General features: G+C 36.1%; 1 protein-coding gene across 4 annotated transcripts in view; it reads left to right on the forward strand.

Moving 5' to 3' along the window:
- Positions 1–16,991, forward strand: part of DOCK4 (dedicator of cytokinesis 4) — a 236,175-nt gene that overhangs the window by 204,679 nt on the left and 14,505 nt on the right. For all 4 annotated transcript variants that reach the window (XM_072351725.1, XM_072351994.1, XM_072351814.1 and 1 more), the window contains 11 exons: positions 1,085–1,233; positions 2,209–2,295; positions 3,511–3,615; positions 6,118–6,259; positions 6,873–7,039; positions 8,295–8,381; positions 10,016–10,192; positions 13,475–13,558; positions 15,345–15,464; positions 16,374–16,495; positions 16,759–16,879. In XM_072351725.1, the coding sequence (XP_072207826.1) occupies positions 1,085–1,233; positions 2,209–2,295; positions 3,511–3,615; positions 6,118–6,259; positions 6,873–7,039; positions 8,295–8,381; positions 10,016–10,192; positions 13,475–13,558; positions 15,345–15,464; positions 16,374–16,495; positions 16,759–16,879 (1,361 nt within the window). The remainder of the gene's footprint in view (positions 1–1,084; positions 1,234–2,208; positions 2,296–3,510; positions 3,616–6,117; positions 6,260–6,872; positions 7,040–8,294; positions 8,382–10,015; positions 10,193–13,474; positions 13,559–15,344; positions 15,465–16,373; positions 16,496–16,758; positions 16,880–16,991) is intronic.

Genomic DNA, 16,991 nt, shown 5'->3' on the forward strand with positions numbered 1-16,991 from the left:
GAAGAATTGGCTCACACCCATGGTTAGAAGCAGTCTAACTTCAACTTAGAAGTTCCACTTGGAAATAGACTTAAGTAGTCCATTGTGTTGCTTATCAGTCAGTGACAACATACAGATCTTTTGTGAACTGACTGAATTCAAGTACACGGGAGTAGAAGTCTGCTACTTCAGCAGCATTCCTGCACGTTGTACCATTAGTTTGCTAACTTCACAGTCTCATTCCAGGGATGAAGTCAGCATACTTAAAATATTTATTCTCTCCTTTCTCAGTATGATTTACAGGACTGTTTCTAATGCATCTTAACTCTTTGTGAATAAAAAAGTCCTTTTTTTAGAAAATAAAACTCCTGGCTAAGAACTTGGGTGACAAGTTAGAAAGGAAGGGCCATAGTGAGCTATCCTGACATCTATTTATGCTCTGCTGTTTTTCTTTCTTTCAATTTTGAATGATTGTTATCAACTTCATGGATGTTTTCTTAATTGTTATGTAAACATGCTGCATATTTTTACTACTAGACTGTAGCTTGAGACTTGGAAAATGTACATTTCTAGTCAAGCAGTCTGAAAGCTGTGTGATGTGAGAATTAAGACTGTCCGTGCAACTTCAAGTGGTCCCTCTTCCGCATACATGTTATAATGCAGCATTGCATACACCATACTTTGTGTTTTACGACATTTGTATTCAAAGCGCAGTTCCCCACAAACATCTTCTGTAGCGATGGCTTTTCATCCACATCTTATTAGTCTAGGTGCATAAGAGGAACACTATTAGAAAAAAAAATAATCCCTGTATAGCCTGGTTGACATCATCTGACTTAGAGGAATGTACATGGAAGTCAGAAGTAAGATACAGTTTTCTGGGGCAAGTTCACCTACCTCAGCATATCAAATCTGCAATTAAAGAAGTCTAGTAGGCAACTTAAGAATGCCCAACATCACCACAACCACCTGTTTTATTACTTCAAATACATCCTTTTTCCTCCAAAAAGGTGTATCTCGGTAACAGTATAAACACTACGATGTACTTTCTCTGTGTTTTGTTTGCTTGGTGTTTATATCTATTGTGGTGTAATTTGTCTTGCAGAGGCTGCCTACACACTCTTGCTGTATGATGAGCTGTTGGAGTGGTCTGATCGGCCTTTGAGAGAATTTCTAAACTACCCCATGCAAACAGAGTGGCAACGTAAAGAGTATCTCCATCTGACTATCATTCAAAACTTTGATAGAGGAAAGGTAAAATAATCCTATTTTAATGAATAAATCTAGAAAGGATAGTTAATTCACTTGATGACTTACTTCCAGTTTTGCATTTTCTAATACAGAGGGGAAGTATTTGTCACTACCTGATTAAGCAGTTACTTAGCGACACAGTAGGTTCCTTCTAATTCTGTTTGTATCCTAGAAATCTCCCACACTTAAATGTGAGAATAATTTCCACTTGTGTAGCAATTCTCTTTGCAAGTGTCGAAGGACTTTTTAAAAGGTAGTATAATTTCTCCCCATTTTAAAGGTGGTGAAAATGAGCTGTACAGCAAAAAAACCTTATGCAATTCACTGAGTGACCAAGTGAGGAATAACATTCGAAACATCTGGAATCTATAAGATCTATGTTTGCATCTCCTAAATTGTGATGTGTCATTTTGAGTAGCAACTGCAGAATCTCTAAAAGGAGAAGTTTTTTTGGGAGGTCACAATTCATTTTCATCATTGAGAATGCTTATTCTGAATTATGCAAGAGCAATTATCCTGTCGTTTAAAATTTCATATACCCTTTGTGTAATTATTTATCCCAGGGATGAACAAGCAATTCACTGCAATTTTGCATAGATAGTATAATGTTCAGGTAAGCCTTGGAAATGTTTTTAAATTAATGTTGATGATCTTTTTTTTTCTTTCCAGAAAATTCTCTGATCAGTTTATAGTTTAAATCATATTATGCAATAAAATATTCCAAACAACAAAAATTAAGCAGGGTATGTTAAGAGGAACAGGTTTTTAAAATGTGAAAATCCTACCCGTTTGAATCAGTCTATCAAATAATTCATCAGTATTACTTAACATTTATCTGTATGTCTAATGAACAATATGTTCAGTTAATTTCACTTCCATACTGGAAGTATGACCTGGCGTAGAAAGAACAAACTTCACTAATAAGTCACAAATTGTCAGTTGTTGTGAAATTACTAAACATCTTGTACTTGCTTGCAGTGTTGGGAAAATGGCATTATTTTATGCAGGAAAATTGCTGAACAATATGAGAGCTACTATGACTACAGAAATCTTAGCAAGATGAGGGTAACGTACCTAAGTTCTTTTCATCAATCATGGATCAAAGAGCTTTTTTCATTTGGAATATAAAATGTTACCTGGAAACCTAAGTTTGCCACTGAGGAGTCCTTCAGTTCCATTTGAAAACACTTCTTCTTTTTTTTTTTTTTTTTAAGCTTGTACTTGTTTTCTCTAACAGATTATAAAAAGAAGTGTAAGCTAAAGTGTAAGAAGTGGTCTTGCAGTGTTTGTACCTGTAAAACACTCCCTTTGTGTGCACGCTCATGCAAAAATACTGTATCTATCAGTGCAGTTTTGTTGATTCCCTATTGTTTGTCCATGGAATGTGCTCTAAGCAGGCCTTTGTTAGGAGCAGCAGCATGACTTTGCAGTTGTAGTTGGAAACAAACAGCTTGCAACAAATAACGTACAACTTTGCTAATCAATGTATTGCATAAAAATATGATCTGCTTAATTCATATAGACAAAATGAGTCATTCATGGCACAGTCATAATGCAATGACTATAACACTATGATCTGCTTACTAAGTAATAGATTATTATAGACTAATATATACATTTAGATAATAGCAGAATGCTGTAGGCAAGAACAAAAAATGACTGTCATCATATTAACAAAATAATTTGTTTATACATATTTAACATATTTAATTAATTGTACTTAATGTGTTCTGTGCTTGCATTAGTCAGTGTCTTTCTACTATATATGTGCCACCTATGTTTTAATCTAAAAAGGAGCTAGGGGATTTCTTGTAGCAGTATAAACTCAGCAGTTACTGATATTACACATTAAATAAATGTTTACATTAGCTAAAATGGGGTTAATGCTTTTTTTTTTTTTTTTTCCCCACAGCATTAAAAAAAAAGTACGAACAGGGAATTTTTTGGTGAAATCTCATAATTAGAAAAAAAGACTTTGACATAAAGATGACTTAATGTTTATATTTTGAGTAAAATAAGTGTTGATATTAATGATATAATTACTATCATGAAGCTTTTCAAGAAACTCACGTTAGACGCTGAAATCATTGGGAACTGGTATGATTTGAACATGACTGTTTTGAATATGGCTCCTTACTTTTACTCAGAGATGTACTGCAATTGCAGTATAATTGCAGTTCTCCAGAGCAGTACATCTAAACACCTTGTGTTTTGTGACAGCTTAAGGTAAAAATACATTTTCAGAGAACACTAACTGTGTTTCTTTTCAATCTCAACCAGATGATGGAAGCATCTTTGTATGATAAAATTATGGATCAACAGCGTTTGGAGCCAGAATTTTTCAGAGTTGGATTTTATGGGAAGAAGTTTCCATTCTTCTTAAGAGTAAGTGAATTGGAAATGAACCAATTTGAGAAATTCTGGGAGTCGTGTTCATAGTATCATAGTATCATAGTATCGTGCGAGTTGGAAGGGACCTTAGAGATCATCGAGTCCAACTCCCGGGTTTCCAGCCCTCTGTGTAGCGAAGCGGCACTTCTACCCCTGCACCACAGGGGGGATTCGAACCCGGGCCCTCCAGTGCCGCAGGCAGCAGCTTAAACCACTGCGCCACTGGGGGCACACTCAGTGTTGTTTTTCTTTATTACTTTCTATACCTGAAAATTTGATCACACTATGTATAAGTTCTTCTATGAGAAGCAGGGCATTCTCAGTGGTGAATGTGATATCCTCATGTTATCACGGGCAAGAAAAGGTTCTGTCTAACAGAAGGACAAACAATAGACTTCTAGAATCCCACACAGGCTTAAGGTTCTAGTTTGTGTTGGAAACCATGTGCCTGAACTATTCCACAAATCACCATCTTCTTTTCATAGTAGCCTGTTCCCATTCTTCTGTTCCTGCTGGTGTCTGCTCAGAAGGCAGGCATCAAAAGAAGTGACATTCTGCAGTTGGATAATCAGTAATTCAACATTTCTACGATCAATGAGTATATAGATGTTATATAGAATACAGAGAAGTTAGGCTGTAAGAGTATCAAGTTGGAAAAAACAGTTAGAGATAAATGAAAGCGCTCACTAGTGTTGTAAATACACAAGGAGCAATCTCCCCAAAGAGATCATTCCTCAGTGGCAGTCAGCCCTTAAATGGGAGTCTAGGAGAGGTGGAGCCAGGCTCCACCCCTTCTGACCACACAGATGAATTGCCTTCAGCTGTGCTCCTACAGCTGACTCAGTGCTCACCTCAGGTGATCAATCAGAGGTTCAGGCCATGATTCAACAGTTCCCACACAAATGTTTAAGGAATTATATTCTCAATCTCACTTTTTTTTTTAAAGTGAGTTGGAAATTCAGCATGCTGACTTCCATTGTTTATGAGCATACTAAAGCTGGCAAGATATATAAAGTTACTCTTGAACATTAATCTTAGATTCTGAAGCTACCAAAGTGCCCTTGAAAATTTTATTTTTTTTATTCTGTTCCCCTCTTCCACAGTCTGCAGTTGTTTAACTGCATTGACTGTCGCCTTGAGAAGAGAACAGAATCTATCTTATTTGTGGAGCTGCCACAGTCATAATCCAAGATCCCCTTCCTGTAGTAATGCCAATAAGCGATGATGGAACCACCTCTGTGTGGGGGAGGCCTAAAAAGCCAAATTTTTCTTTGTGTCTGGGAAAGTTGCAAATTCCATATCTTAAATATAGAATGAAAGTCTCCATTTAAATCCTTACACAAAACAAGTCTTGTGGGCACATAGGTTTTGTTGTTGTCTGTGTATATCTTCAGGAGAAAGCAATTTGAAATTGTTTACTAGAAAGGTTATAATACCTTATGTTCCTAAAAACTGCTTCAACCAATACAGTACAAGTACTGGAAAAAGTCTGTAAGGAGTGCTTTATTTTCAGATCTGTAAGTCTTTCACTACTTATGTATCTGCAGAGTAAGTATTGATACATTTCCCAACTTAAACATAAACAACACTACTAATCAACAGATTTATGCTTCTTCCACCAACAAGGAACACCTCAAAACTTAACTACATTAGATTTAATTTTCTGGGGGGAAAGCAATTTGTTACTTTTTTAAACAGTCTGATATATTTGCCATGGAAGGAATAAAGAATAAAACTTCACAGGAAAGCTTTCAAATTTTAACTGCTAGTTGCACATTAGCAGTATTGTAGTTGGTTTCTTATAGCAGTTTCCATGGAAGTCCAGGATCTCAGACTTTATAGCTTCCTGTCAAGATGCCATAAGGAAGACTACAGTTTCTATCTAAATCTGCTTCAAGAACACATTAGTAATGACTTCAGAGTTTTCTAACATAGATACAAAAATGAAGTTTATTTAGTAATATTTTTAGAAAAATGGTTAAGATGCAGTTTAGATTAAGAACTACTTCCAGTGGGTACTTCACATCCAGAAAGCTCGTGTTTGATGTTTAACATGTGTTGTATCTATGTTCATATTTCAGGAAAATAATGGTGCAACTTCATTGTGAGCATCCAGGTTGAAAGAAGTAGAGTTTTCTTGTTCCTTATGGACTGTCAGTTGATTTCATAGTTTTAGCTGTTTGTTGAATTACATATTGTTTGAATTACATATTTTAAGCAGTCTGCTATTTCAGGTTAACTACACACTTTTTCCCTTAAGATTTTTATTATTCATTTTACCAGACTTGTGAATAAAACATCCTTTATACAGTAAGTTTTCCTTCTTCTAGATTTCTTATTTTCCTCCCGGCCTCTTGATTCTTTATTCCTTCTGGATGATAAAATGATGTAAGAATTGCCCTTAGAGTGTATTTAAGACTGTGTGCTTAGATCTACCTAATGGTACCCATTCATTTTTGCATAATGTGCTCTTGTTAATTCTCATATTTTTCTCAGAATAAGGAATTCGTTTGCCGAGGACATGACTATGAAAGACTGGAGGCCTTCCAGCAGCGAATGTTGAATGAGTTCCCACATGCCATTGCTATGCAACATGCAAATCAACCAGATGAGACTATCTTTCAGGCAGAAGCACAGTGTATCCACCTAATCACAAACCCATACTACTTAATTATCTTTTGTGGTTTTAAAAATGTAGGTACCCCTATAGCCAATTTCAAGGACTATCAGCTCCCCCTTAAATTAATGGTAAGAAATCCCCTGCAATTTATCCCACTCACTCTGTTTTGTTCAGACTTATTTTCACATAATTGTTGGTTTCATTTAAAAATTCCTTGATTATTAAGATTCTTACTTCAACCAGAAGTTCTTATGGAACTCTCATGGCTTTGATAATGTTATGTCAGTTCAAGCTACAATAACTCAAGTTCTTACAATAAAATATAATACTGGCATGGTGTGACATCCAGTATATAAGAATATATTTAATTGAATCATTTTATTCCATGTACTATTCCATGTAAGTAGCTCTATTTCTCTTTTTTTCTTCCTTATATAAGAGATTAGAACAAAATAATACAAAGAAATCCCAAACCATCAAAAATGTCTGAGGTTCCTTTCCGAAGCCATTAATATTCTAGGAGCATTTAATGATACAAACTTTGAAAATAAATTTTATTCTGTCATATCTCAGGAGGCAATGTGCTTGCTAATTTCAGTGATGGGGAGACGCCTTAACTCTTTACATACAGACTTGCAGATCTATGCTGTGACACCAATCCCAGAAAATCAAGAAGTCCTGCAGAGAGATGGCATTCCAGATAACATCAAGAGTTTTTACAAAGTAAACCACATCTGGCGATTCCGATATGACAGGCCATTTCACAAAGGTACCAAGGACAAGGAGAATGAGTTTAAGGTAGAGTACCATGCACTTTCCCAAACTACTAGACCTAAGGATTTATTTGAAACATCAATTACAGCTGTGTTATTGAACTGAGTTGTGTTCAGACAAATTCTCTAAAGGAAACAGTAGGTCAAATTTGACTCTTTTACTCTTCATTTTAGTTAAAATTCCTGTAATAGTTATATACGAGCTGAAAGGTCTTTTTGTATGTGACGACAGGGGAGCAAAAAGTACCTGTTCATTTTTTACTTTGATGATACATTGAAGGCAGAACTGCAGAAAGCAGAGCAGCCTCCTCCAGAGAAGCTTATGAGGCAGACGGGTAAACATTGCTGAGTTACTCTTCTGTGGTATGGACAGGATGACCAAAAATTTCCTCTACTGAGAGCAGGGGAAAGAAAGTTTTGACTAAAATACAGCATAATGTTCCAACCCTGTGATATAAAAGCTGAAAACTACTTCTGAACTTACAGCTTGTCTCAGAGAAGAGCAAAAGTCTATTCCCTAACATGTAAACGATAAAAATATCAGACTGGAAATTCAACTTACATTTTTTTCTGGTGAAATTTTAATTTTGATCTACTATAAATGCTCACATCCTGACCTAGAGCACATTCTAGTATTCTGACCTATAACAATGTCCTTACATAGTTGGAGAGAAGAACCAGGGTACTAAGGGTACTTAGTTTACAGGTTACTAAGGGTAAAAAATAGCTAAAGTAAATCCGTTGTCCTTTAAAGATTAGAGCTTTAGTTTAATTGTATAGCTTGTATGTATTTTGTGTAAGATCTGTACTATGTGTTAACCATTTACTTGACTGTCATTTTATAAGACTCTTGAACTAAGTATATAGTATTATTACATTGGACTATCTCATCACCCCCGCATTTTAGAATCCGAAAATAGGACATCACAGAGGAGAGCTCTGAGTTGGTCTGCTCTGAACACACTCTTTTCTCAGTTACTATCTAAGAAAGGAAATATCAAAATGCTAATTTAGTCATGAGTGACTTTTGGAGATGAGAGGACAACATATAATACAGAATAACATCATGCATATAAGAGTAGAGAAGCAGCAGAAATTACTGTTTAGTCAGGAATCATAAAAAGTACTGAGAAATATTAAAGTTGTGGGCTTCTGGGATGGACATATCAATAGATTATTGGATATTAATACTTGTTTTTATGTTATTCACAGATAACTGTGAATAACCAAGAAAATTCTAGAGGTAAATTAGGGAAATAAATTTATATTGTATATTGTAGAGCCTATGGGTGGAGAGAACTACACTGATCTTGGTGCAGAGTTTACCTGGAATCTCTCGTTGGTTTGAAGTGGAAAAACGTGAAGTAGTAAGTATGAGACTGATTGCAACGTGTATTGTGTTGCTTACTCCTGCATCCATAGCTTATTGGAAAACAGCCTTAAGATTAACTGCCCAGATGTAATTTATTTGTGCAAGTTTTGAAGCTGACTACAACAAAATTATTCACGAAGTATTTTGTGTTTTTGAGTTGTTCATTTTCTCTTATCCTATAAAGTATTATGAAGAAACCAGATTTATGGTTCATTCAAAGAGGCAAGGATAAAAGAAGCTGAGAACAATAATGGGCAGTCTGAACCCAGTAAAAGGCAATAGTTATTGTGAACAAATTACTTCTTTCAGCATAAAATTTAATACTTAGAATATCTGTAGTTTAACGTGACTTTCAGCATTCCTGAATTGAAAGTATTCTCCATTCTCTGTACTACAATAAATGCCATGTGGGTATATCTCTGTTTCTACCTAGAGCTCTGTTGAAGTTATCAGTTCTCAGCATGGGAACGGCAGAATGCCTACGCAGATCTTGTAGGAATAGGGTCTAATATAGCAGTCTTTTACTGACACATTGTAATTTCTTCTCATTCCTTGTTTTATTTCTTAGAAAATCCTTAAATACTTTCCGAATGTATTTTAAGGAGTGCTCATAGAATAAAGATCTCTAAATAATCGGTCAGTTGTTGAGCCAGAGAACATAACATCTATAATTTTCTCCCTTCCTATTGAAGCTAATCTTAACAATAATCCCATTAATTATAGGATTATCATTGTAAAACTTAACTGTTTTTCAGAAAACCAAAAAAGTAGTTTAGTAAAAAATGAAAAAAAAAAACAAAACAAACACAAACCTGTGTGCATCACCGAATTTTGTTAGTTGACTTCCACAAAGACCTTACTATGTTAATATGACCCCAAACTAATGATGACCTGGAAATTGGAGTATAGAAGAACCACCTCAGTTACTGTGTTACCATTATAGACACCATTTCCTACAGCTAGCTTTCAAATTTTTTTTTTCTGGGCATGTACTGGACCATGACTCAGATTTGTGCTTTAATGTTTTGGTAAGTTATGCCAACTTACAGATGGGCTCTCTTCCCATCTCTGCTTTTTGCTTTTCCTGCAGTTCATGCCAACAGTGAGTAAAGCTTCCTCACACTCTGGAAGACAGGCACATCCTGTTCAGTGATTGCCCTTGACTGTAACTTGATTGCCATCTAAGCTTACATTCCAGCTTCTCCATATCATCTAGCTATTGACTGTATTATAAGTTGGGTATGGGAACTAGCTCACCCATACTTAAGCTTTTCTCCATGTCTGTAAGTGCATTGAAGCACTCTCTGACCTCCCCTTTAATTAGGTAGAGTTACCAAGGACAGTTCACAAAAGCTCCCAAATCCCAAGTTAAACCACATGCTGAAGTATGTGTTTTATAGCAGGTGCTGAGCAATCTCCCATGGTCAGATAATTAACCTTCTAGAGAGGGTTATTTGCTTTGGCCCTTGATTATGTGATGTCTCTGTTCAGATATTTTACAGTTGAAAAACAAATCTTTCTGTCCCATTACACCACAACATAGAATAGTGTTTTCAGGTTTCAAATTCAACAAAATATTACCTTTAATATCGTTCATCTTTTAACTGATTTTCCCCACTCCCCTTCCAGGTGGAAATGAGTCCCCTTGAGAATGCCATTGAAGTCTTAGAAAATAAGAACCAGCAACTGAGAACACTGATCAGTCAGTGTCAAACTCGACAGATGCAAAACATTAACCCTCTCACAATGTGTCTAAATGGGGTCATTGATGCAGCAGTTAACGGTGGTGTTACTAGGTACCAAGAGGTGAGCAATATATTTTGTGTTTATTAAAAATCTGTTACAAGACTGTTTGTTTCTAATTATTTCTCTAGACTGATAAATTCCATATGAATTGAGGATAGAAACTATTTTAAGTTATACGTTTAATTACAGTTATTTTGCAGATGTGAGCTGATGTTAAATATGTATAGCTGTATGGGAACAACTGTTCTGTTGCAGATAATCTCATAAACACACTCCAGTGATGAGAACATTCACATTCACCTTTTATTCTTTAGCAGTTAGTGCTTTTCTTTACCATGACCTTTCTTTAGAAGTAGTCAGTTCTAACTATATTGCTGTAATATGTACAGCCCATCCCAACTAAGGAGATACTTCTGGCTGTGAGATGATGTTCTGATTTAAGACAAATAGTTCATAACAACAAATATATTTATCTCATGGAGTCATTTTTATATATCCTTATTCTTCTGCCTCTCTGTATTTTAAAGGAGAACTGTTTTCTGGAAAAATCTACTGAGCTGTAAATGTGATACATGTAAAATACCCGAACTTCTATCTCAGTGCTAGATTTGTCCCCAGAAGCTGTGCCTGGTTATCATAATCTCTGAATCATCTTAAGAAAAGCTTAAATGTTTGGGATATTTTCACAAAGCAGTGTCAGATTTTGAAACAGCAATAAAAAGACAGGAGGGCTATTTTTCTCAGCCTAGTTTGATCTCCCAGTTTTTCACAGTAGTCTTTTGAAATATTTGAGTTAGCTACTGGTGCCTTTTCCACTGAAAATTTCATGTTGAATAACCACCTGCTTGTCTTAAAGGCTGTAAAATTTGTTGTTCATTAAACAGAAGTAAATTTGATAAAGTTGCATTTAAGTTAAACTGCAAGACATTTGATTCTGCTATACTATCAGAAACTGTCATTAATACGGCAGCTGTGGGGTAAGGTAAAGCCATACGATGTTTGGTGTCTCCCAGCTGCCTTTAAAGAAAAAGGACAACAAAGCTTATTTAGCAAAACAAAGCACCACAAATGGAGTTGCTGGAGCAATACAGACAAGTGAGAGCTATGTCTGGTTGGAATTAGCAGTGTAGATGAGTTTCATCTGAACTGGTCAAGTGTCTCTGTGTAGTTCTCCACTATTCATCAGCATATGGAAGGTTCTAGCTCATTCCACTCTTTTTACTCTTCTTAGCTGCAATTCTTGGTCTCCTGGATAGGCTTCATCTGTAGCTTTCTATTCCTTTTTGTTCTGTACCCACCTCCCCTTTCTTTGGCTGTATATCTGTGATAGTACATCACAACATGTATATTTCACCAAGCATGTGGTCTTGAGGTAAGTATGACCATGACTTTACAGATGCTTTATTTCCCTTTTGGCAACTTTCCCAGATTTAAAAAGAAAAAGATCCAGCAAATAATCCCTTTTGGTCCATGGCTGCCATCTTGATTCTGCTTTTTTTTTTTTTTTTCTTCCCCATCTTTTCTCCTGATAGGATAAAAAGGGGTCGTCTGTAACTATCCAGTTATGCAGTAATTTGGCTGATATTACGTCTGACAGAGCTACCCTTTCATTCACTGGTTTTAGTACAGAAACACATCCCAGGAAAACCTAGAGAAGTGATAGCTCTTATGCAGTGTCTTTCTGTATGCTGTATGCTAAAAAGCATGGAGTGTGTTTTGTGCCCATTAACTAACACCTCCCACGTTGCACTTTATGTTATAACATATTTTTCTTTTAATTCCTTTGCATGTGCTAAGAACTAAGTAGAAGCACTTTCATTTTTAATTATTGGAAACCGTGGACTCCACGACTTACTGGATTTAGTTGAGTTCTGATTATTTTTTTCCTCTCAAAATACTGGGAATTTTGCTTAAAGTTAAATTATTACATCTCTGACTCATACTACAGTTCTTGCAGTTCTGTATAAATCTCAGCCCAAAACTACTGGGACACCACCTGCTCAGTATTGAAAACACATCAAGATTTTTAGATGAGGGAGAAAAAAAGCAGCTGTCAGAAGTCTGGGATTTGAGAATTTAGCAAGCAGTATCAGAGGGCTCCTTTTTGCAGTTTAAACCTATAAGACTTCATACTGGCTTATCTGCAGTGAGAGAGCCATGTAAAATAGATACTCATAAGCATTTTCTAGACAGGTCTCATGAGTTGCCACAGCATGAAATTTTGGAACTGTCAGAGAAAGGGGTATATTAATCTCCAGCTCCACTGTTGCCTATATTTACAAATCATTATGCACAGCAAAAATTTTAATAGCTGAAGTTGGTTGGAGGGCCTTGTAAGGGCTGTGTGAGTGAATCACTAAGTCAAATGGGGAACACAGCACAAAGCAGCCACTGTTATCCTGTCAGCTCTGTGGAGAGAAGACTGTGCATGTGAATGGAGATCTTTTGTGACAAATGCACTTGTGAGAAGGTCTGTAAATCTCTCCAATGAGCTGCTGGTTATTTTCTTTATAGAATAATGCTAAGCAGAGTTGTAAATTCAGTGTAGTCCCCTTGTGGGATAAGATAGGTGCTGTGCTAAGTATGATACAAGTATGAACAAAAAGGTGAGTGGTATGTCCAGACCATGGCTAATTGATAAAATGACTTCAGGATATTATGACTGGTATAATTAAAGCACTGGAAGTGGGATGGAAAGTCATGTAAGCTCATGAACACACCCATGTATTGTTTGTCAGATGCCCCTGAAGTGAAGAAGTGTGGCTTTCTGAAATCAATGTCATTATGAGTTCTTTCAAATATTAATTATAAGTGTGTATAAGATACTATGAGAAACGCTCTTGCAGTACTGGCATGGTTTTGATACATATGGTAGCTTACAATTCCATGCTCTTTTTATGGTATGTTTGTATTTAAGCGATAGCAAACCTCCTAGTATGAGAAGGCTTCTGGTCTAACTGCAATGATTTGAAACTCCTAGTTCACAATCAGTGGGAAAGAGGTATTTAGTTCAGGTGACCTTTGTTTCATTTCATCTGTGATTTGCCAGTTTCCAGATTCAAATCAGGATCTGTCCAGGATATTGAGCAACTGGTTGAATTCCACTTCAAAAATGGCTCCATTTTATGTATCCATACCCTCCACTAATGCCGAAATGAATAATTACTTCTTTAGCATTGCAAAAAGAGTTTTTGTTTCAAAAATACCATGAAGAAACTGTTGGTAAAAAAAAAACAAAACAAAAACAACAAACAATCAAAAACAAAAACCAAAAAACAAGAAACAAAATTTGTTTCTACTTGCTTTATTATTTTGTGATTTTTTGTTGTTGTTTTCCCTTAGGCATTCTTTATCAAAGAATATGTTTTGAACCATCCAGAAGATGGAGAGAAGATTACACGCTTGAGGGAGCTGATGCTTGAGCAGGTAAAGTGGGGAAAAATCCTGGCTTGGTCACCAAAATAAAGTACAAAATTTCAGAGGTTACAGAATCACAGAACTGTAGGGGTTGGAAAAGACCTCCATGGAGTCCAACCCCCCTGCCAAAATAAGCTTGCTACATCAGGTTGCACAGGTTACCAACTGCTTAGTGGTCTTCAGTACTTTCTGAATTAGTTTGCAAATAGACAGCAGCTTTGTATATAAGCAGGTTTCCAGATCGTGTTAGTATATTCTCCCTAGTTCGTTCTATCCCTCTTAAGCACTTCAGACTATTATAAATTAGGAGTTGACCAAGAGGCACATTTTTGTACAGTGCTGCTCATGTACAAATATTTGCACAACGTATTTTAGTACTACTACAGAATAAACAGTACTCTCAGCAAATGGTTTGACTTAAACAAACATTTGTACATTGCATTTTACCACTGGGACAGAACAAACATCATTTTTACTGTTGTGTTTAGTATATGAGGACACACACGCACACAGTGGAAGATATCTAATAACAGTAATAACAATTGCCTGTCTGGTTAGGCACTAAAATAAACACCAGGTGATATAATCACAGAATTGAGTTTTTATGCACTAAGTAATTATTCTGTTATTTCTTCATTTTCCTATCTCTTGTAGCCCTGATATCATGAATATTCATGTATAAATTGCTACCAAAATTTTTTAAATTAAAAATAAATGAACCGTGTATGAGTTGATAGAAGTCACAAGTTCTACAATTGGATTATGTTAAAAAACAGTTGCTGTGTTTCTTAATTATTATTTATTTTAATCTTTGTTTATGTTTGTTTCAGCAAAGCAAGATGATTATAAAATTATCTCCAGGTATTGATTTACTTATGCAAGAAGCCAAATGATTAAACGTAAAGTAGTCTCTTTTTAAGAGAAGATGAATAAACCAAATATATGCAAGTTAGAAACTGAAGAAAAAGATTTAGGACTTTTCACTGGGAGAAATGAAAGGAGAATGTTTCCATCTTCCATAGCCCTCAGAAAATGTCAGGGTGCAGAGACCTAACCATTGGAATTCAGTCTAAGTATGCAGAATACTGGCAGACTATCCAAGAGGGTAATTGTGCATAAGAAGGCTGGAAATGCTGAAACATTATTTTGATCAATTTACCATACCATTTCAGCTCTTTTAATTGCCCTTTACCTATCTGTACTCTATGCAACATGTTGAAATTTCAAACTTTCTTGTCAGATTGGGTTAAAAAAATCAGAGTTTTGGAATTTGGCAAGATGGAAACTCCTTTTTCTGTCAGTGTAGTGATATCTTTTGGTCAGTTCAGCTGAAGGCACAGATATTCTGAGTATGAACAAGAGCAGGCTCAGCAGGCTCACTACTCTCATTTTAATTTAGGTAATATATATTAATGTTACATTGCGGTGTTTTTCAAGTGATGGGTTAATATCACTAACTCTTTTAATTTGTGATTCAGAGGTTATCAATTCATATAATTGTGGAACCACCCAACTCCCTGCTGTGGGCAGGGCTGCCCAGGTAAAATGAGAAGAAGCCTAAATCCTCTTGTGTGTCACTGATTTTGGTCTTAGACTTTTAGATCTGCTTTGATTACAGGTCTCTCAGGGGTGCAAACAAATTATGTGAATATGCATTCTAGTGTTTATTTTTTGTTGTTGTAGTTGTTTGTTTGGATTCATAAGATATTTTTGGGGTTGTTCAAAAGATAGAAGTGTACAGAAAAGATATCTAAAATGTATTTTTTTCTTCTTTTTCCTTCTGCCTCTCCTACAGGCCCAAATTCTGGAGTTTGGCTTAGCTGTGCATGAGAAGTTTGTGCCCCAGGACATGCGACCTTTACACAAAAAGCTGGTGGATCAGTTCTTTGTGATGAAGTCTAGTTTGGGAATACAGGTATACGAACAGGTGCACAGATAAACCAGAAGACAGTCTAGCCACAGTAAAGGTGGTTAATTTTCTTAAGCAACATAGAGTGACATCTTTTGGTTGTTTGTCTGCATTGCATCTTACGGAATTACTGTATCAGAGCATAAGGAAAGTTAACAAACTTTCCATGCAGTGCATAGAAAAATCTTAGAATCCTTAGAATTGGAAAGAGCCATTAAAGGTCATATAGTCCAACTCCCCCTCATTGAAGGGGCATACAGCTAAATATTTGACTACAGGGATACAGATACATATTTGACTACAGGGAAAGTATCTTCAGCAAGAAGTTTATATATATTTTTTTTCCTAATGATGAGGCTAATCTAAAATAATAGACTGGTTTGTATTGGAAGGGACCTTCAAAACTACCCAGTTGCAAACCCTCTGACTGAAGAATTTCTTCCTAACAGCTAACCTAAATCTCCTTTGTCCTATTACTATTAGACCATGTAAAAAGTTGGCCTTCTTTGTGCTTTTAAGCTCCCTCTAAGTACTGGAAGTCCACAGTGAGGTCTCCCTGAAGTCTTCTTTCCTCTAGGCTGAATAAGCCCAGCTCCCTCAGCCTTTCTTCTGGAGAGGTGCTCCAGCCCTCTGATCATCTTCGTGACCTCTGCCTTTCTTGTGCTGAAGGCCCCAGACCTGAATGCATTATTCCAGCTGGGACTTCATGAGGGCAGAGACAATCACCTCGTTTGCTCTGCTGGCCACCCCTCTTTTGATACTGTTAGCCCTTTGAGCTGAAGGAGCACACTACTGGCTCATGTACAGCTTTTCACCCACCAGGCCCCTCAATTCCTTCTTAGCAAGATAAAATGCAGATATATATATTCTCAATTAAACATTAATTTCAATTAATCTTGTTTTACCAACTTGCAGGAATATTCTGCCTGTGTACAAGCTAGCCCTATCCATTTTCCAAATGGAAGTCCTCGTGTGTGTCGAAACTCAGTACCCATTTCTATGAGTCCAGATGGTGCTCGGGTAATACCACGACGCAGGCAAGTTAAATTACTGGAAATTGATAGATTTTGTTACTGGCGGAAGATGATCCATAGAATATTTTTATTGTGTGTGTGCTTTAAGTTCAGTCTGAAGTATCTTCAGGTATGAATATCTGCTTCTGTCTCTCTTTTCCCTTTTCTTCCTCTTTAGAAAAGTTAGAATAAAGTGTGGATATTAATGGCATGTATTGTTTTTCATATGAAAGATTATAATTGGCAACTAGAGTAAATCATTTTGTGTTTCATTATTTTTAACATAGTCCTTTGAGTTACCCAGCTGTCAATCGGTATTCATCCTCATCATTGTCATCCCAAGCTTCTGCTGAAGTCAGCAATATCACTGGGCAGTCAGAAAGCTCTGATGAAGTTTTTAACATGCAGGTACAAATTACTGTCACTCTTCAAACTACTTTTTTATTTTCTTGCGAAGCTATTTACTAAGTTAATACTTCTTTTAGTTCATTCAGAAATCTAAAAGTCACTGCTGGTACAT

Source organism: Excalfactoria chinensis, chromosome 1 (assembly GCF_039878825.1).
Source record: "Excalfactoria chinensis isolate bCotChi1 chromosome 1, bCotChi1.hap2, whole genome shotgun sequence".
Classification (NCBI taxonomy): Eukaryota; Metazoa; Chordata; class Aves; order Galliformes; family Phasianidae; genus Excalfactoria; species Excalfactoria chinensis.